This window comes from Mus caroli, unplaced genomic scaffold (assembly GCF_978045245.1).
Source record: "Mus caroli unplaced genomic scaffold, Mus_caroli_1 scaffold_19, whole genome shotgun sequence".
NCBI lineage: Eukaryota > Metazoa > Chordata > Mammalia > Rodentia > Muridae > Mus > Mus caroli.
The window spans coordinates 60,303,615-60,325,105 of record NW_028227274.1 but is presented as its reverse complement, the minus strand read 5'-3'; the positions used below and the strand labels follow the sequence as shown (position 1 = coordinate 60,325,105).

Genomic DNA, 21,491 nt, shown 5'->3' with positions numbered 1-21,491 from the left:
ACCTGCCTCATGATCTCTGGAGTTGCTCTCTCATACTGTATGCTCCTGGAACATGTGACTCACTAAACCAAAATTAGGAGGAGCAGGAACCAAAAGTTCATGGTCAACTTCTTCTCGGAGCGATCCACACACTGTCTAGGAGCTGTCCTAGAACAACATTTCTCAGGCTTCACTATATGCTTGAATGGCTGGGGGTATTTGTGAGAGGTGGGGAGCTGGGCTTCAGGGGCTTCCATCCAGCTGTCTCGGGGACAGACACAGAATGTGCACTTCAGCTGTCAATCATCTGACGCCGACACTAGTCAGTGAACATAGTTTTATCTCACTGCCCAGCTCCATTACCAAAGAACTCAGTTACAACGGTAAGCAATTCCAGAGTGATCTCATTGAACCCTCCCCCTCCTGACTTCCGTGTCTTGCTACCCACCCAGCCATCTTTTGTGTAAGCTGATCCCCTCCGAGGAGCATCCCAAACATTCACTAAGCCATAAGATGCTGCCTTATAATGGACACAATGCACAAGACACATGGGTACCACTTCTCTGTTTGATTATAATCTCTCTTGCTTGATCTCTCTTTTGCAACTCTTCCTTGTTCAATCCCAGTGACAGGAGCTATCCTGTGGTGGCCTGGCCTACATGGCACCAACGGTGGCTCACTTCTGGCCAACTGCCAGCAACAACCACCTAGCCAACTCCTGCCAACAACCACATGAACCAAATAGAAGAAGTTCCTTCTCCCAGTTGAGCCCAAGGTGACTCCTTCCCTAGCCCACACCTTGGTGGCAGTCCTGAGAGCCATCCTGAGCCAGAAGAGGTCACACTTGGATGACTGCCCTCCAAATACTGTGAGACAGATAATCAATGTTGTTACAAGCCACTTGGTGTGCGGTTACAGATAACTCTCAGAGGTGTTTTATAAAGGAATCACTGATCTTCTCTCTCCCCATCCCCAAGATAAAGGCGACAAAAGGGTATATTAATATAAACAGCCAATATTTAATAATATACAGTATTACATATGTATATTATTTACATATGATGTATGCAGAATTCTCAAGCCTTAGCCTGAGTAAGCTTCTGGGAAGTCTTACAGGAACCAAGCTTCCAGGTAGAATGGAGAATGTGGATCCCAGTTGGACCCCTGGGTTTTCCACCTGGCCCTTCTAAGGCTGCGTCTCCTGAGCCAAAACTGTCCCGGACCCAGCGGCCCCCATGAGCACCGAGTGCTGACTTCTTTTGGTTTTGAAGAAAGCAAGGAAGAAACAATGGGTTCTTCCACAGGCACTAAAGGGTCTTCCCTGAGAACACTGGTGAGGGCACCAGGACAGTCTGCTCACACTTTTCCCAGTGCAGTGCCTGCTTCCCTCCTTTCTTTAGAGCTGGGTTGAGAGAAGGCATCTCGGAGCTGTCTGTGTACAAGAGTCACAGTGACCTGAGCAACATTCCAGAGGCAAAGCATGGAGCCAAGATGCCTCTCACAGAGCCCTTCTCCTTCTGGCCATTGCTCTTCTCCATAAAATGAGGTGATAACTTGAAGCCTCCCAGTCCGGATCTAAGAATGTGGGGCAGGAAGGCAGCAGCTAGCCGTGGCTACGTGGTCAAGAAGGGGATGGATCTCTTCAGAGGGCCAGGCTCCCACCACTGAGCCACCGTGCCCTCTCTGAAGAGCACCCCAAGGGATTGCTGTGCCACAGGGGACTCTGGCAGATGCTGTCTAGCCTGTTCTTAATGGTGTTCTGCAGCTCCTCGTCACCCACCAGGACCGCAGCTGCTAGCGCCAGCAGAAAATATTCAGTAGCATCATGGGCATCCTAACCCCAGGAGGCAAAGGAGAAACATCATTATCAGTACCTGCAGGACAGGCTTAAGTCTATGCTGAGAGCATTAGCATTGTTCACTCATTCCATCCCTCTATCCCAGCGCCTCAAAGGAGGACTTCCCTCGCTGTACTCTGGCTCCAGTGGCATTGCCCCTCCTCAGGCACAGAGATGGCATCTTCCCCATCTCCTCCAATCATGATACAAGATCTCACTGGACACAGCATCTCAAAGATGTACACATGACCAAAATCTGGCCAGTCCATCCCTCTCTGGGACTTTTCGGTGTGACCCAACTAGGAAAATGGCCTGTGTCCTTTTGGTTGGGATCAGCCTCCCAGGGACTGTCAAAGAATGAAGCCAAGAGCCACAGAGAGGTAGGAACACACAGCGTCAAGAAGAAGATGGGAGGGCTGGAGAGATGGCTCAGTGGTTAAGAGCACTGACTGCTCTTCCAGAGGTCCTAAGTCCAATTCCCAGCAACCACATGGTGGCTCACAACCATCTGTAATGAGATCTAATGCCCTCTTCTGGTGTGTCTCTAGACAGCAACAGTGTACTCACATATAATAAATAAATAAATCTTGGAGGAGGAGGAGGAGGAGAAGGAGGAGGAGGAGGAGGAGGAGGAGATGGGAAGAATCCATGAAGCTATAGAAGAACAAAATCCAGAAATACCCAAAACTAAATCTACACCTCAGCTTACAGTTATAGGAGTTGGTAAACTGCCTCTTCTGTTTACAGTTGTTCTAGGTTTTCCCTTTGCAATACCTAGAGTCCTTGACTGATGCAACCAAACCATGCATTCTCTGTCCCTGAACCACTTGTTGTGGCTCTACAGCGTACTGGTTAAGGGGGCCTTCACCTCGCCTGCCCCTTTCTACACACAAGGATAAAAAACAGATGCCTCTGTGGAGAGGCCGCAAAAAGAGTCTCCTGGTTCTCATTATCCTGAATAACGATTGCAGGCCAGAAACAGTCAGACCAGTGGGGAAAGGTCAGCAGAGATGCCTTGAGTCTCCATTCGTGGTCAGAGTGAGACAAGACTCACGACAAGCCACTGAGTTTATGGGTTATGCTGGGGTGACAAGGACCTTTGGAAGGGGAAGCCAAACTTGAGGACACAGTTTTGGGTCAGAGTTATAATGGGATTAAAAGCCACCAACTCAGTCCCAGAAGCCACTGGGAGTTCTAAATTGGACTCCAGCCCAGCAAAGAAGGGAATCAAGACAAGAACCTTCTCAGGGCTTAAATATCCTTATTTCTAAGGTGTCCATGCATGATTATCTCTAACATACTCATACGTGTGTACATTCCTTATATGATGCAATTTCCTGAAACTTTATATGACATGTGGTGCTGTTGACATTAAAGTTTTCACAGGAATTATAGCAGAGGAGAGGTGTGACCTTTCTTCTCAGTGGGGCTTAACAGAAAAAGTCCTCATGTCCCCAGAGAAACCATTCCTTACCCTGTGAATAAAGCCTAATCATCTTGGCCCCCTACTCCTCTCACTTCTGCTCCAAAGTCCCCTTGCTAACTATCTCAGCAAAGAGTGGCTGGAAAGTAGCTCTCAAAATTAATAATAAAAATGATAATGATGATGATGATGATAATAATAATCCATCATGGAAGACAGCCTCTTACCTTCAGTTGGTAGAAAGTGAGTCGGCCAAGGCGACAATAGACCTTGGCATAGTACAGCGCCTCCTTGGGACTCTGCAGCCATGGTGGGCACAGGGACAGAGTCTTTAGGTAGCAGTCTTCAGCCATCTCATACATGTTCAGAGAGAAGTACACAGTTGCCAGGCGGTGAAAAGCCACCAGCTCCTGTTTCTGATCTCCTAAGAAGGACAAGAGTGAGGGATATCATGCAGCCAGCACTGGGCATCCTTCACTCATCTTCAGCCCAGAAACTTTCGGAGTCTGCTCTAGATGTCACAGATTAGGGGCCTAGAAAAGAGCAAAGGGCAGGCCCCTGCCCTCATGGGACCTGATGTTTCAGAACAATGAGTTCCTTAAATAGATCCCACAAGTAGAACTTCGCTCTTGTAGAATGTGCTACAAAGACAGCCACAAAATGCTGGGATGTCTGATTTCTGGAGGGAGTGTTCTCTCTTTTGCAGTTGATGTGATGACTCAGCATTAAGGGGGAGCTATTTCTTAAAACCTGGGATGGGTTATGATAGATGACAAGACAAACTTGATTAAGTGATTAGGAATTCCCTTCTTCGAAGAACACTGTCCTTTCCACATGAAGTCTCTCCTCAGAAAGCCCTGTGACATGGCAGCTCCTTACCAACTCACAGTCCTGTGGATTCTACAGTGACCCATTTTCTTTTAGAACAGTGGCTTTGTGTGTGCTTAGGGCCTAAGGTCTTTGAAGTTTGTGTGAGTTAATGGTTTTAATAACCAACCATTTTGTTTATTTATTTATTTATTTATTTTGGTTTTTCGAGACAGGGTTTCTCTGTGTAGTCCTGGCTGTCCTGGCACTCACTTTGTAGACCAGGCTGGCCTCGAACTCAGAAATCTGCCTGCCTCTGCCTCCCAAGTGCTGGGATTAAAGGCGTGCGCCACCACGCCCGGCCCAACCATTTTAATACAAAGTATTTTTATTAATACAGAGGACATGAGCTCCCTCTCCAATCCTGCCTGCTGTTTGACAACACCTTTAAAAAAAAAAAAAGAAAAAGAAAAGAAAATTGCTTTTAAGCTTCAAAGAACCAAAAGCCAAAATTTATAACAGCAGTCCAAAGGAGAGAAAAATTGTCTTATCTGGGAAAACACAGTCACAGAGACATCTGTGTGAGGTAAGCCCCGCCTCCTTAGCCCCTTTCCAGGAAGCAATATGCAGAGACTAAGCTGTCCAAGGCCCTCGGGCCTTTCCTGAGGTGAGCAGCAACCCTCTGAGGAGATTTCCTGCCATTAAAGTGGAGGGAAAATGGCAGAGAGTCCTCTGGTGCTCCATGGGGGGAGCACAAACCTAGTTCAAAGCTGGCGTCCACTGCTTCAATAGCCATGTGTAAGAAGCGTCTACTCTTAGCTCCGTGCACCTACGGGTTAGGACCACCTACCCGTGAGGACACTGAGCCTGGCAGCCAGGGTGGCAAACTCCAAAGCTTTCTCATAGCCCTCGAGGCTTATCTGCAGCTCTGTCAGCTTGTTGAAGATCCGCAGCTCGGTTCGCAGCGCCTTCATTCTCCTCGCTAAAGGAACAGCGCCAGCCTATGAAATGGAGGCACAGTGATCTTAATCTATAGATGCACCGCATTCTCCAGGCCTGGCTTCTCCTGGAGGGATTGTGGTAACCACGTGTTCCCATGTTGCCTTTCCTCAACTTGCTCTCCTCTTGGTACTCTGCCCAGATGTAGCTAGCTTAAGAACTGGAGGTCATTGAACCTTCTAAAATTGAAAAGCACAAAGGAACGTCGACTTCCTAAAGAGGAGGACAGGAGACAGAAGAATTGGCTAAGTGCAATTTAGGGGCAGGGAATCCAAAAATAAACAGTTCCAATCTTTGTTTGTTCAAGACAAGATTTCTCTGTGTATCCCTGGCTATCCTGAAACTCAATTTGTGGACCAGGTTGGCCTCGAACTCAGAGATCCACCTGCCTCTGCCTCCCGAATGCTAGGATTAAAGGCGTGCGCCACCACTGCCTGATTCAACAGTTCCATTCTTGCTTGTCCTTAGCCAGAAACAAGACATGTCATCCTTGTCTCTCCAGCCAGGATTGCTAGAAGAGAGCTCTGGCTTTTTATCACCTCTTGAGTGAGCACCTGCCTGTTGTCATCTTAAGGTTAAGGGTAGCCACAGACACTAATCCCTTACTGTGAACAACTCTGAAACGGGGCTTATATCAACTCCCCAATTCCAGACCAGTCCTAAATGAGTTTAAGATCTCAGCTCTTAAGTAGGGAATGGCCTCAGAGGTCATTGGGAACATCAAGGCTCCGTTGAGGCCCCATTAAAGAGTGGAATCTTCCTCTGGCCTTGGTTGAAGACTTGACCTTCAGATCTACTCCAAATATTAGGGTATTACAAACGATTGTTTCTACCTCTAAGGGTTAACCTATCTGAGCCTGTCAGTCACCTACAGCCATACTAGGAAAAGAAAGGAGACAATTGTCCCCTTAGGGAGGTAATGTCCTTTCCATTCCAAGAAACCCTGCCTCCAGGGCAGCTGCCTGGAGGTCTTCCATCAAACAGCACTGCCAAACTGCCAGGCCACTACCATGACTATTCGGCCAATGTGACCATGCAGCTAATGTGGCCACGCAGCCTGGCCACTTCTCTGAGTTCTAACTCAGAGAAAGAAAATAGTTCCTTCCCTTTCTTTTCTCTTTTCCTTCCAGATATTGGAAACGCTTTCTTGTTGTGCTGATCTTTCTCAGTCTTTCACTAAACCAACTGCCCTCCCCTCACCCATGTGGCTACTCTGCCTACTAGGGGAGCTTTCACTCTTCTTGGCTCTCTCCTCCTGAAGCTGCCAAGCATTTATAGTTTGCCTGCCAGGTTTTCCTCTTAGACTTTAATAAAACTATCCTTGGGCTTCTTTATATGTCAATTTCTAAATTCTTTCATTAGTATAACTAACAACAGGACTCCAGGTTCCCCAGTAATATACGACACCCAGTGTGGGGCTTCTCAAGGTCTCTAAGAACTCTGAGGTCACCTGGGGAGTCACTCACCTCAGGCGGTATGTGGAATACTTGTATGAGCTGGTGTCTGATAGTGTTCAGGAAATAATCATTTCCACTGCTTTCATAATTTGAGAAGTTTAAGCATGTCACCAAATCTTTGAGTTTTATTTTCTTTTTAAATTTATTTACTTTTTGTGTATGAGTGTGTGCCTGCATGCATGTGCACTGCATGCATGTAGCCTGTGAGGAGGCCAGATCAGGGTATTGGATTCCCCTAGTACTGGAGCAAGAGGCAGTTTTGAGCCACCATGTGGGTGTTGGGAACCAAACCCAGGTCCCCTGCCAGAGTAGCAAGTGCTTTTTATCCAGCCCCAGGCCTTGGTTTTATTTTCCACAAAGTGCGTAAGAAAATAAGCATCTCAGCCAGGCAGTGGTGGCACACACCTTTAATCCCAGCACTTGGGAGGCAGAGGCAGGTGGATTTCTGAGTTCGAGGCCAGCCTGGTCTGGGAAGGGAAGGGAAGGGAAGGGAAGGGAAGGGAAGGGAAGGGAAGGGAAGGGAAGGGAAGGGAAGGGAAGGGAAGGGAAGGGAAGGGAAGGGAAGGGAAGGGAAGGATCTCAACAGTCAGTAAGGTGCTTCTTGCTCTCCCACCTACACTCAGTGTCCGGCACATATTTGATACCTGATCGTGTATGATGAAAAGCAAGCACTAAGCCCAGAGTACATCCCCAAACAAGTGAAGGTTTAGGACCAAATACTTCCCAAATGACAGTCCGGTGCTGAACAACAATTCCTGTATCTGCGACACCTGGACATTTACTTCATTTAGTATTGTTTGCTCTCTTGTCTTCTGGCTTCAGCATTTGCAATAAGAACTGTGAAATCGTGATTTGGTGAACTGGTGTTATGCATCTTAAGTTGTTTGTTGTTTTTCGACACAGGGTTTCTCTATATAGCCCTGGCTGTCCTGGAATTCATTGTGTAGACCAGGCTGGCCTCAAACTCAAAGATCCACCTGCCTCTGCCTCCCAAGTGCTATGATTAAAGGCGTGCGCCACCACTGCTGCCTGACATGCATTTTAATTTTTAAACGCCCTTTAATCCTTGTTTATTCTAGGCACAGTAGGATATTTTTAGTGTCTGAGACAGTGAGATGGCTCCCAACAGTCTTGGGCATTAGAATCCTTTGTGCCCAGATGATGACTGTCTGGGGAGGATTAGGGGAATGGCCTTACTGGAGGAGGTATGTCACTGGGGATGGACTCTGGGGTTTCCAAAGACTCACCATTTCAAGTTGCTCCCTCTGTTTCCTGTTTGCACTTTGAGATGTGAGGTCTGAGATATTGTTGCTGCTTTTCCCTGCCTGTGGTCACACGTCTCTGATAGGGTGCTACACTAATTCCTTCAGAACCACGAGCTCAAATTAAACCCTTCTATAAGTTGCCTTGGTCTTTTTTTTATCCCAGCAACTGAAAAGGTAGCCAATAGTGTCTACCCATGCATCCCCTTAGGTTATAACGCTACAGTGCTAAGGGAGAATACTGATAATCTATGTATGCTACCACTGTAAAGTGCTATACACACAAAAGATCTAATTACTCGGTTACATTGTGGCATCCAGGCTCATATGTCAAGCCAAAGAGTAACTAAGTTGATGAGATCTTTTGCTGGGATGAAGATGTGAATTCTAGACAAGGCAGACAAAGAGGATTCAATGGAGCTGCCCACATTTGTGTCACGGTCTGGCTCAGCACACTGGGAAGTCAGGGGCTTACCCGGTAGTACTCCACAGCACGATGCCTATGGCGGGTCCCATTGAAGAACACGTCACCTGCTTCTTCGTAAAGCTTGAGAGCAAGGGAGGGCTCTTCTGACCTCAAGGCTGTCTGGATGGCCTCCTGGTGGAACAAAAATGGCTGTTAAAGGCAGAATAAAGGTCATCTAGAGTTCTATGAGACAGGCAGGGGAAGGATCTAGAACCTGGTCAGAATCCTAGAAACCCTAGCCATTGTGTGGTCTTGACCTCCACTCATGAGGCTGGTCAAAAGACTCAGATGAGATCTATCCGAAAGTCCCGTGTGGGATGAGGGCATTCTTCTGGTGGGACTTGGGGAGCTCTTGGTAGTGCACAGATAAACAGTCTGTTTCGATAGTTAAATATTTATTTTAGTATGTTTCAGGAAAGCCATTAAAAAATGAGTCAAGCCAGTGATTTTGAGACGCTATGTAAAGTTGAGTGTCTTTGAAAGGTTGATTTGAAGTCGAGTCCAAGAAAAATAAATAAACAATGGTTTAAGAGGGTGCATGGACTTAGCAACAGACCCACTTAACGCATAAATGACTGAAATTGGAAATGTGGGAGCCATCCCAGCAAGACTTGAACAAACTCCCAACTCCTCCTTCAAGCTCCAGTCACTACTAGCAACAAATGTTCTCTGCTCAGTACCCCTCCCCCAGCCCCACAAGCTCCCCTGTCTCTGCATCCAGTCATCCTAGAGGGTACAGCTGCCTCCTCAAGTGGCTGAGAGGAAAGAGAGCTTAGCACACCCGACTCACCTGTAAATACAGTTCTACCAGCTCATCTTCCTGCATGAGGTAGTGCAGGCGTCCGGCCCCCAGCCAGGCCTCAGCAGCCTTGTCTCTCTCCCCTAGGTCGACGAATATGCGCAGGCTCTCCTTGATGCAGGTGAGGGACCTTCGGAGGGACCTGAGGACAGATGTGGACCTGTGAGCTATGGAGGGACCAAGAGCTCAGAGGTCACTCAGCACAGGAGGACCCGGGTTTCTAGACAAGAACGAGCTTGCTGCAGACCACAGAGAGAGCAGGGGCTTATCTGAGTCTCAGCTCTGCAGGCTGTGTGATCTTAAGACAGGAGAGTACTTACCCAAGCCTGGGTTTTCCCATCTGTAAAACGGGAATGTGATAAATTGTTCCTGCCTAAGGAGATCATTGTGAGGACTGAGAAACATAATCCATCTAGAATGTTCACCCTGGTGCCTATGACACAGGAAGTAGTTGATGATCATTTAAATATCATGACCACCGTTACTAACCCACATCCCTCAACCTTTACACTATACCACAGTACATTTTGCATAAGCACCTTAGAAGACACCAAATGTACTTTTATGAAAGTAATTGCCTCTATCTATACATAGAGATAATGTATAGTGGGTAACTTGAAATCATGAAGCACAAAGAAGATTTTGATCTTTCACTAAGAAGAGCAATCCAAACAGACTGATTTAAAAAAAAATGGTACTTCATCCTGGCTTAATTATTTGGAAACTCTCTAATTAGTGGGTACTCTTCAAATGATTTGGGGCAATGTGTCATGTAGAAAATGCAATTTCCCCATAACAGCGATTAATGAAGAAATGCAGTGCGGATAATGAAATGGTGCAGACCCAGAGCTGGAGATCAGCAGGAACCACAGGGCATCTTCTGTCACCTCCAGCGGCCATGAGTCATTTGGGGACTTTTTAAACAAATGCATACAGCCAAGCTATGCAACTCACTGATTACGCCCCGGAGTGCTAGCACTTGGTCACAGCTCCTGTGGTTTGACTGTACAGCTTGGGTTAGGGTTTGCTGTTCTAGTCCATTCTTTGTATTCGCTGGAACAGCGGTTCTCAGCCTGTGGGTTGCAACCCCTTTGGCAAACCTCTAACGCCAAAGAGTATTTACATTATGATTCATAACAGTTGCACAATTACAGTTATGAAGTAGCCATGAGAATAATTGTATAGTTGGGGGGGGGGGTCAGCACAACATGAGGAACTTGTGCTAGAGGCTCCCAGCATCAGGAAGGTTGAGAACCAGTGCTGTAGAGGAAACAGTTGCAGACCTGGGGGATGACTCTACACTGCTGTGTAACACACCAGGAGCAGCTCCAAAACAAGTGCCCCACCCACAGTTCTGAAAGCTCTGGCTCTCTCCCCTGCCCATCACCACCACTCCACCCCTCCCCCCACCTCCTACCACCCTCCCAACCTCTGTGGCCTCCACACCATCAATATTACCTTGAGAGCTTCAGAAAACTACAGACTCCCAGAGCTTCCTGGGACTAACTAGATGAAGCATGACAGTCACAATCCATAGACCTGAGTTCTGAAAACACACTCAGTCTAAGGTCCCGTGCGTCCACCACCAAAAGTTATCAGCCACAACTGTGGACACATACACAGGACGCATGCACGTTGAGCACGGTTCCAACCTGTTATGTTCTTGATATGGCTTGGTTCACAAAGGTTAACGTGTTAAGAGGTTTGATCTCCACTGTAGCAAAACTGAAAGGTAGTGGAGCCTATAAGATATAGGGCTTAATGCAAGGTAATTGGATCACCAGTTATCTGAGGCATTGTTTACATAGGGATTACATGGCTCTCCTGGGACTTTGGTTAGTCCTGATGAGAGCTGAGTTGTCCTGAAGAAACAGCATAGCTCTGGTTTCTTATCTCACCAAGCATTCTTGCCAGTGTGATACCATTAGCCAGTAGGCCTACGCCAGACCCGGAGTGATGGTGGCATCTTGCCCTATTGCCTAGCCCAAGATGTGTCGCAATAGCAATGGAAAATGGATTAATACGTCAGCTCGTCACAGACAACTCAGCCCTTTTTCCAATGAGGGATGCAAATAGTGCCTCGAACTGGTACTCACTGATCATTTCTGGCAGTGAAGCAGCTTTTGGCTTTCTGAAAAGAGTGCCCAGGTATTTGGCCCATGTAAGAGCTAGGAAAGAACTCTGGTTGTCCCTACTCCCCTGCCCTTGACATAAGATTATTGATTGGCTTCCAGGGTGAACATTAGACTCTCTCAAGTATTACAGGTCTGAAACTGGGACAATGCTGAAAGCTGTAGAACCGCATGCATTACTACGCTGGCCACTGGCCTCTCTGATTAGGTAGGAACCACAATCCTCATTAGACACAGGAAGGCCCAACCTTCTTTCTCTAAGTCTGAATAAATAGAGTTAAAGCAGTACAGGCCTGGCTCCACTAGGCTCCTCACTCTGACCAGAACGAATGGTAAAGACAGAACTCGTAAATCCCATCTTGATCCTATTTCCTGTTGTGTTTTTTATTATTATTATTACTACTTACTGTCCTCGGATGTCCTTGCTCTGAAGTTTCTGACTCCAGATCCTCAGGGAGCAAGATTTAGATTCACGGAGGCTAACACACAGAGTAGACATTTGCTTCTTTGCCAGGGAAAGAAGAGCAAGCATTCTAAGAAATACCGCAGGGTGGGGGTGGGAGGTAAACCATGGAGACCTCCACGTGAGAGGAGGGATTCACCAAGACACACAGTTGTCTTTTTAAAAGTGTGCTAGATATTAGTCTAAACTGGAAGGCGTTTTCAGTTGCCTTGGTACCTTTTCATCGGTCCTTACCACTCTGTTATAATAAATCTAACCGCTGTGTTGTATCACTGAGGCCTGACTCGAAATGACCCAGCATCCTCTTGCCACTACCTGAAGGCTCTAGACCTGGTTTGGCCTGTAATTATATAATGTGTGTGTGTGTGTGTGTGTGTGTGTGTGTGTAATTTGGGCTAATGCTGTCTTACTCATGTGAGTCCACCACCTGACCTGATCCCACTCTGTTTTAATCACATTTCCTCTCCACACTGCAAGTTCACACTCTTGGGCCTTGTTTCTTCTTTCCTGTCCAAACAGGTGAACGACGACAAGGTGACCCCCAGTACATCTGTATTCCCAAGACAGCATCCTGCCTTCTCTTCCTGGGTGACCCTGCTTGACCTCTAACAGAGCCTAGCCTCTGGTGGTCCTTCTGCCCTTTTGCTATAGCAAGAGCCCTACTTGCAGATGGCCGTCCAGGTGGCACCTGGGTGGGCACCTTAGATGTTATTCTCTCATTCTCCAGCCATAGAACTTTAAACTAGCAAGGGGCTAAGCTGATTTTACAAATAAACAATGCCCCAAGAAAGAAAAAGAAAGCCAGGCGGTGGTGGCGCACGCCTTTAATCGCAGCACTTGGGAGGCAGAGGCAGGTGGATTTCTGAGTTCAAGGCCAGCCTGGACTATAAAGTAAGTTCCAGGACAGCCAGGGTTATACAGAGAAACCCTGTCTCAAAAAAAAAAAAAAGAAAAGAAAAGAAAAAGAAAGAAAGTAAGAAAAAGAAAACATTCCCAAATTCCCCTATTCATTTCTCATTTCTAAAGCTTTATTTGAAACTCTCTGCTGCTCATTGACTGTGGTAGTGACAACATATTGTTACCTAGAGTTTACTGGGTATTTAGCATGCCCTGGGCACTTTGTACCCCTAAGCTCAATTAATCATCACAGTAGCTCCAAGAGAGTGGTATTACTACTACTGTATCCATTTCACAAAAGAAGAAAAAAAAAAAAAAAAGAGCTAGTTGAAGAGTGTCTCTGTGAGTTAAGGCACTTGCCACCAAGCCTGAGCATCTGAGTTCCATCCCTGGGACCCACATGGTGGAAGGAAAGAACTGACCCTCAAGGTTGTTCTCTGAAATCCGCATATACACTGTCACAGACATGCTATGGTCTTCCCTCTCCCCCTCCTCCCCCTCTCTCACACATACACACACACACAAATGCTACAAATAAATAAGTGCAATTAGAAATGGAAAATTGAGACTCAGAAAGTATAAGTAACTGTGGACATGTAATAAACCATGTTTAAGACAGAAACTAACACTGGGAGTCTAACCACACATTCGAGCAACCCTTGCTGAACTCCTGGCTTAGCTATCAGTTGTGGGAAAGCTTTGATATCTTTTGCCACTTACAAAAAAAAAATACTGAAATTGCTAAGGACATAAATGATTGCAAACCTTGAAAAAAACTTTCTTCATCTGCAAAAACAGGTGGTAGTGAACCACAGCCTTGGGATCAACTGAGGGCATACCAAACGCAGCTGTTTCTTCATTTAGGATCGCAGAAGTCGGCATTAGTCATATTAGTTACATTAGAAACCAAATGTTGGAGGCTTTTCTTGTTGTGTCTGTTGTTTGTTTTCGCTGTTTTGATTTGCGGTCCACAGAAGCAAGCAGAATAGAATAAGAATAAAAGCTGGGAGGAACGGATCCTCCACTGGCATCAGATTCACATGCAGAGACTAATTCGTCTCCACGAGGGCCTTAAGCATGCAAAGCCTGCCCTCTTTCTAGTTATAGTGTGTGGATGTGCTTACCATGCGTCCTGTCTGTGGTGGTGACCATTCCCTGTTCTCTTTGCTGTTCTGTGAGCATAATAAGGTCGGGGACTATAATGCCTTTATCTGATTTCTAGCTACTTGTCTGGGTCATAGAAAATGATCTTAAAAGATTTATTTGTTGAGTGGACCCAATAAAGTCACAAGGTCCTCCTGAGGAGGCAACTCTAGAACCAGGGGTTGATCTGTATAGTGGTTTGGATGAGAATACCCCCATAGGCTCATATGTTTCAATACTTGATACTAAAGTGGTCAAATGGTTTGGCAAGATTAGGAGACCTTCTTTGAGGAGGTGGGGCATTGTTGGGGAGGTGTGGCCTTGTTAGAGGAGGTGTGGTCTTGTTGGGGAGATGTGGCCTTGCTAGAGAAGGTAGTGTGGCCTTGCTAGAAGAGATCTGACCCAGGGGTGGGCTTTGAAGCATCAAATACTTCCCACCATTCCCAGTGCACTCTTCATCCCCCATCCCATTGCAGTTCTGAGATGCCAGCTCTTAACTGTTCCCTGCACCACGCCTTCACTCTGTCATGATGGACTCGAACCCTCTGAAATCGAAGCCTTGTTAAATGCTTTCTTTCATTACTTGCCTTGCTTGTGGCATTTAACCACAGCGATAGGAAAGTAACTAACACAGTCTGCATGTGTCCCATTAAGGTTGAGAACAAAATCCACAAAGACGTCTCCTACCCGGAGACTGAAACACTTGGCCCCACTCCAATCTAGTTGTCACCTGGAAGGCAGAGAGAACATTACCCTGTAGGTACTGAACAGTGAGCCAAATCTTTTATCACCTACTAACCCTGCCCATCTTAAACACCAGAGGAAAAATCATTAAGTTTGGCTATCATAACCAACAAAAAGAGGGAAACTCTCTTATATTGAGAATTTGAGGCAAATCCAGTGAATCCAAGAAACAGGATGAGCCTGGACTCCAGCAGGCAGGGACAGAGCTGATAAAAAACGAAGCCACTCTCAACTCTGGAATCCCAACACACCATCCTTATCTAGGGTGAGGATTGTTAGCAGATTGTTAGGCACTATAGACGAGGGGTGGCAAACTCTGACCCATGTGCCAAGCACACCCTCCTGCCTGCTTTTATGAGTAGCTTTTCTGGAATGCAGCCACACTCATTGTTTATGTACTGCCCAGAGCTGGTTTGCACTACAGCTGCAGAGTGGAAGAGCACTGACAGAGAACATATGGTCCACAAACTCTGAAAAATGTACTGTTTGACTCTTTTTTTTTAAGCTTACTAATGTGGGGATGTGATAGCTCATGCTCATAACCCTAGCACTTTCGAGGTGGGAGCAAGGAGAAGCAAGGTTCAAGGTCACCCTGCTCTGGGAGACTCTTGTCTCAAAAAATAAAAACCAAACAAGTTTGCCAATACTGCTGTAGTGTCCAACTATTGAGGACAACCTCCGCCCGGGGCCTCAGGCAACACACTGGACCACTTTAGCTCTCTACTTCCAAATAACCTCTTGCCACACGTGGTTGCCCTGAAACAAACACGCTGCTTAGCAAACAACACATGTTCAATAGAAGCTTTCTGCTGGCCCAGTATTTTCTTTATACGTGCTTACTGTAAGTCCAGAGGCCTGCTGAGATGCAATACCCAGACCACCCAACCCTGCATCCTTTTTTAGCCAAGGATGTCTCTGCCTGAGTCCCAGTGGCCACCAGCATCTGTTCACCTGTTACACACATGGCCCTTGCTTCTATTCCCTCCATCAGAAATACCACTTGGACCACTCTCCTCTTCCCAAACATCGCACTTAGCCCTCGGGACTCTCCTCAGATGTTTTACCCAGATGACTTCAGTCACACAGACCTTCTTACCCCTCCCTAGATTTGTTCTCTCCTCTTAGCTACCTTTGCTTGCTTTCCCTTGAGTTTGGTGAGGACAGAAATTCTTTGCGAGGAGCTGAAGAAATCTATCCATGACAGTGCTATGCAACCTGGGGGTTGCCACCCTGGATGACCTTTTCATAGGAGTCGAATATCAGATGTCCTGCATACCAGATATTACAGTTCATAACTAGCAAAGTTACAGTTACGAAGTAGCAACGAAAATAACTTTGTGGTTGGGGGCCACTGCAGCAGGGAGAACAGTATTAAAGGGTCACAGCATTAGGAAGGTTGAGAAATGTTAAGTTTCAAACCCTGGACACGCAGCTGAGATGCCTATTTAACCTATCAAAGTGGGCCTGGCCTCCAGGTTCTCCCAGCATCCCTCAGTCCCTAGTTGTTAAGGGGTATGGCTGATATACCCACCCTCTACCCTGAACTCTCCAACCCTTCCACCAGAGGCTCTTCCCTATATAATCCAGACATTTTGGTTACTGGCCCCTTTTGTACCTTTGGCCTCCTGGCTGCTGTACTTGGGTTCCCCTCCCCCTCCCCCTCCCCCTCCCCCTCCCCCTCCCCCTCCCCCTCCCCCTCCCCCTCCCCTCAACATGGTTCAGGGTCTTGTCCACTCTGGACTCTCCCAGAGGTATCTGCCTCTGGCTATACTCCACATATCTGTAATCAACTTTCTCCTCCGCTACACCTAGAAGAAGTTATGGCCTTTTTCCTTTTCATTTCCTTTTTTGCATTCAGAAACCAGGGGTCCGTGACAACATCAAGACCTGCTTAGTAAATTCTTCCTGGGAACCAACGCCAGGAGAAAATTTGTTCCGACAGATGCGTGGACAATTTTTTATGTTCTTTTATCTGACAGTCAGAACTTCATAAGGCTCCTCCGTTTTTACTACAGCCACCAGGAAGCATCAGGAAGAATTAAAGTGGCCACACCCAGCAGGGTGTGGCGCCACCTGTTCATTTGTCTTTGTTCTCCGTCCTTTTCTTTTTTATTTTAAAAGCCCTCTAAAGGATTGCTGCTCTGTAGATGCTTTAAAAAGTACAGCATTCCAGCACATTCACTACTTCAAAAAGGAACAATAGCCTTTCCACCGATAAGGGCTTCCTGTGACACCGGAAGTACTTCTGGATTCTGGGGAAGTCAACATGATAGCTAGCGAGTGTTTCTTCCAAAGAATTTAAATGAAAATCTTGAAAACTGGAACTACTGTATACTAAAATTAAAAGTCCCCGGGATTGGAGGGATGGCTCAGCGGTTAAGAGCACCAGCTGCTCTTCCAGAGAAGGCAGAGTTAAGTTCCCAGCACCCACACGAAGGCTTACAACCATCTGTAACTGCAGTTCCGGAAGATCCAAAGCCCTCTTCTGGCCTCCACAAGCACCAGGCACATGAATAGTGCACAGACACACCACACACGCCGGCAAAATACCCAAACACATAAGATAAAGACAAATGCGATTTTTACACTTTAATATAGAACCTGGTTCGGCTTCTAGGGCGATGGAGCAAGGATCTCAGAAAGTCCCGCCCTAGAGGAAGGCAACGAAAACGTAAGCAATGACTTTTTTCACGATAACCCTTTCCCTAGAAAGTCTGTTCAAATTTCACCTTAATTTTGTTGACACCTGAAGCTTTCTCACCTAGCCTTGATCCTTCCTGTTCACCCTAGCCCTGTGACAACCATCAAACAAAACCTTTATGTCAGTTGCTAGGGAACCCTGCTACAGGGATCAGGATGAGTTTGGATTCCCCAAAGTTTCAGCCTAGAGGAGGGTCAATTTGACCTGAGGATGGTGTCTGGAAGCCTGTGGTTTGCAGAGCTTATTTTTATTGGATATCATTTAGAGTTTATTCTCATTAATTATTTAATTATTTTTTAAAAACCGCCTCTTTTCTATGCAGTTTGCCAAAAAAAAAAAAAAAAAAAATTAGAAAGATAAACGAACACCGCCACGCTCATAAAACATGTTAAGGTTTTGTCTTTTACTGTCTGTTGTAATCCTAAGTGCACGCCCCCAAGACCTGGAGTCTACAAGTATCCCTATGGCTCTGCCCCCAAGTTAATTCTGATTGGTGAATAAAGATGCTGACAACCAGTAGTTGGGCAGAAAAGACAAAAGTGGAATTTAGGTCTCACAGGCTTATACAAGAGGAGGACCATGAGGGAGAAGAAGGAGCAGGATAGGAGGAAGGCGAAGCAGCCATGGGTGAAGGATCAAAAGAACAGGGCCCTGAGGATTGCCCAATTGGAGTTAAGATCAGCTCAGATGGAACACAGTAAATAGGAAATAATAACTCCAGGTTATCGATAGGAAAGTAGATTCTAACAGCATGGAGGGTAGGCAGCTGCCCAGCTATTGTGCTACTTAAGGCTTATTGTAAATATAAAGGATAAGTGTGTGTGTGGTTTTTATCCGGGAACTCAATAACCAAGATGGGGAAGAAACCCCGGGCTGAGATTTAAAAACTATCTACAACAAAGAAAATATTTGAGACAAATAGGAATCTAGGGTTGAGAACGTAGCTCAGTGGTAGAACATTTGCTTGGCATCTGTGAAGCCCTGGGTTCAATCCTCAGCGTCACAAAAAGGAACGACACATGAAGAACAGGCAAAAACACATAAAAGCAAAAGGGGAGGTATCGATACCGTGTCCACACGAGACTTTGTAAAGCTCCAGCCAGCCTCTCTGTGTATGAAGGCCATGTGCATATCTGAAGCTATGTGTGCTCACTCAGAGAGTCCTACAGGTGATACAGGTTAATCTAGAACTCACGCTTTTCAGGAACCCACTGAGAAAATAGATGTCATGAAGGAGACAAAACGGTGCTCCATAAAATATCTACTTAACATGAGAGAAAGCAGAGATGGCAGAACTGAAAGCGGAAAAGGGTGAGAGACAACAGAAAACAAACAGAAAAATGACAAACTGGTGCATATGCCTGGCTGCGGGTACACACGAGAGGGGGCTTACTTAACCGGGAATTGGTTAAACACTTCCGTCAAAGGTAGACAGACAGATATCTTAAATGACCGAAGTATATGCACACTTGAGACTCAAAGACATATCAGAAAGCAAAAGTATATAGAAATAGACACCATGCAGCAGTTATGGAGGGAGGTGAAGGCAGACACTGGTACTGAGAAAAGCACCAGAATTATCACTAGAAACAACGTCGGTCATTTTGTCATAATTAGACAGCCAATATAATAGGAAACACATGGATTACGTGTGTGTGTGTGTGTGTGTGTGTGTGTGTGTGTGTGGCAGAGCCCAAAATGATGTGTAGATCAGCCTAATAGAACTGAAGAGGGACTAGATGATTCAGCAAAAACAACTGGATATATTAGTAACCCGTGTTCAATGACACATAGGACGACAGTTGGACATGGAGTAAGAAGGAAACCAGGGACTGTGGGTATAGTTCTGTAGGTCAACACATATTCAACATGCATATGGCCCCCAGTGGATCCCCAGTTCTGAACAATAACAATGGTGATAAAAAATAAAGAACAAGATTAAAGTCTATTAAAATATAAGGAGTCAGACCAATCGGACCTAAAAGAGATCTACACATACCATCACACCTAACAGCAGCAACAAGTACATCCTTCTACAGTGTCTAGACCATCCTGCAAATAGACCATATGTTGTGCCTTAAAACAAATCTCAAAACTTTGAGAGGAAGAGACTCATACAAACTATATATTCCTAACACAGTGGAATCAAATTAGGCATCAGTTATAGGTTTTTAAAACTGGGAAATTCATCTGAAAATACTCATAAATAACTAACAGGTCAAAGAAGAAATCACAAAGATATTAGAAAGTGCTTTGAGATTAATAAAAAACCAAAAACACAATATATCAGAATTTGAGGGATGATATAAAGCAGAGCTCAGGGGGAATTCGTAATTAAGGTGGCTTACACGTCAATGCCACCTTAAGACGCTAACCAAAGAGAAGTAAAATCAACCCAAAGCAAGTAGAGGAAGCAGACAAGACAGGCGAGCAGAGTGAGCCACACAGAGAATGGCATAGTGGATAAAAAGGATAAGACGGAAAATCAGTTTTTTAAAGGATTTTTTTTAAAGTGTCACACCTCTGATTAGTAAGATAAGAAAAAGCAAGAAAGGCAAAGGGAGACTTGGGAACTAAACTGAAAACTATCACCAATTTTGTAGAAATAGAAAGGGGTTGGTTATTCTCTAGAGATAGTATTTCATTCCCCCACACCCTTATTCCACCTGGACCGCCGGCCTATGGGATGATACCCTCTGTACTCGTGGTGAGCCTTCACAGCTTATGTCTCTCTGGAATCCCCTCCCCTATGCACCCCAAGGTGTGCTTTCCTAATTGCCTTAAAGTGACATCCAAGATTGACCATTGTAAAGAGCATGCCTAGTTCACTGCACGAGGCAATCAAAAGAGCAAGACTGGGAAAAAAATGTCTGCAACACACACATCTGATGACAGACACGTATTCAACAATAAAGAGGCAAAGGTCCTGATTTTAAATAGTCAAAGGCCAGGTGGTAGTGGCACACGCTTTTAATCCCAGCACTCGGGAGGCAAAGGCAGGAGAATCTCTGAATTTCAGGACAGCCTGGCCTGCTGTGGGAGTTCTAGGAGAGCCAGGGCTATACAAAGAAACCCTGTCTCAAATAAATGACAGATAGATAGATAGATAGATAGATAGATAGATAGATAGATAGATAGATAGATAGATAGATGAATGATAGATGTACAGACAAATGACTTGTACAAACATTTTTCAAAAAAAAAACACATATAAAGCCCATGAAACAATGTTCAACATCTTCAGTCACTAAGGAAATGCAAATTAAAAGCACAATGGACAAGATGAGATTCCATCCCATCTCTCCCCACTAGTATGGCTAAAATGAAACCCATACAATAGCAAATACAGTGAGGACATGGGGCCACTGGTGTCATCACACATTTCTCATAGGGATATGAAATAGTGTGACCTCTTTGGAAAACAGTCATAGTTCCCCAAATATTTAAACATAAAGTTACAAACACTTGTAATTCTGAAATACCACTCATGAGTCCATATGCAAGAGAACTACAACCCCATCTTGACTTGTTCACATTTGCCCATTAATTACCATAGCTGCAAAAATAAAAACAACCCACATGTCTGTCAACTAAGGAATGAATAAGCAAACGTGGCATAGCCACAGAATATTGTTCAGCCCTAAAAATAATGGCTAGTGGGCCAGCAAGATGGCTCAGCAGGTGAAGGCTCTTGCTGCCAAGCCTTGCAATCTAAGTTCAATTCCCAGGACCCACTTAAAGAAGAGAAGGGGATGACCTCCACACATATAATGTCACAACAGAAAATAAACAGACAAATGGCGGGGAGTGGGGGGAGTTAAAAAATAGTGGGACACTGACATTCATGGCATAAATGAGTGTTGAAAACATCATAGGAAGTGTAAGAAACCAGTCACGAAACTGACCCCACCTGTAGCTAATATCAACAGGAGACACAGGAGGTCTGTGGTTTCCCATTCCAGATGAGAGTGGAGAGTGGGCAGTCCTTGCAGCTGAGGATTCAGGGATTGGAAGGAGGAGGCCCTGAAGATAACTGGCAGTTTGGTGGCAGTGAGACTTAACATGGCTACAGGAAAATACTAAAGACTAAAATGTAAGTTGAGCTGCAAATTAAATTGTAAAGGCTCAGCTGTATCGCATGTGATTTTAAACTTCAATGATAGATAGATAGACAGACAGAGAGACAGACAGACAGACAGATGTTACGAAGAGTTCCTGAATAATCAATGCCTGCCTGAATAGAAGCCTGTAAGGGCAACACACATGCTTGCACAGTGGAGGCTGTATGGGACAGTTATTTTGGATGTTTTTGGTCCTAACTATGAGACTCTCCAGCACTTACCATAGACGCATCAGAAAGGATCTTATGGTATAATAAAATG

General features: G+C 45.5%; 1 protein-coding gene across 4 annotated transcripts in view; it reads right to left on the bottom strand.

Moving 5' to 3' along the window:
* Window positions 1–997: 997 nt before the first annotated feature.
* The window catches only part of Sh3tc2 (SH3 domain and tetratricopeptide repeats 2), a 62,599-nt gene continuing 42,105 nt past the window's right edge, over window positions 998–21,491 (bottom strand). For 3 of the 4 annotated variants that reach the window (XM_021150688.3, XM_029472142.2, XM_029472141.2), the window contains exons 13-17: window positions 9,021–9,171; window positions 8,240–8,362; window positions 4,897–5,047; window positions 3,467–3,663; window positions 998–1,813 (exon numbers count right to left, since the gene is read on the bottom strand). In XM_021150688.3, coding sequence (XP_021006347.2) covers window positions 1,622–1,813; window positions 3,467–3,663; window positions 4,897–5,047; window positions 8,240–8,362; window positions 9,021–9,171 — 814 coding nt within the window. In that variant the 3' untranslated portion in view covers window positions 998–1,621. Of the gene's footprint in view, window positions 1,814–3,466; window positions 3,664–4,896; window positions 5,048–8,239; window positions 8,363–9,020; window positions 9,172–21,491 lie in introns of those variants that run through there. The other variant, XM_085833464.1, reaches the window with a different exon arrangement.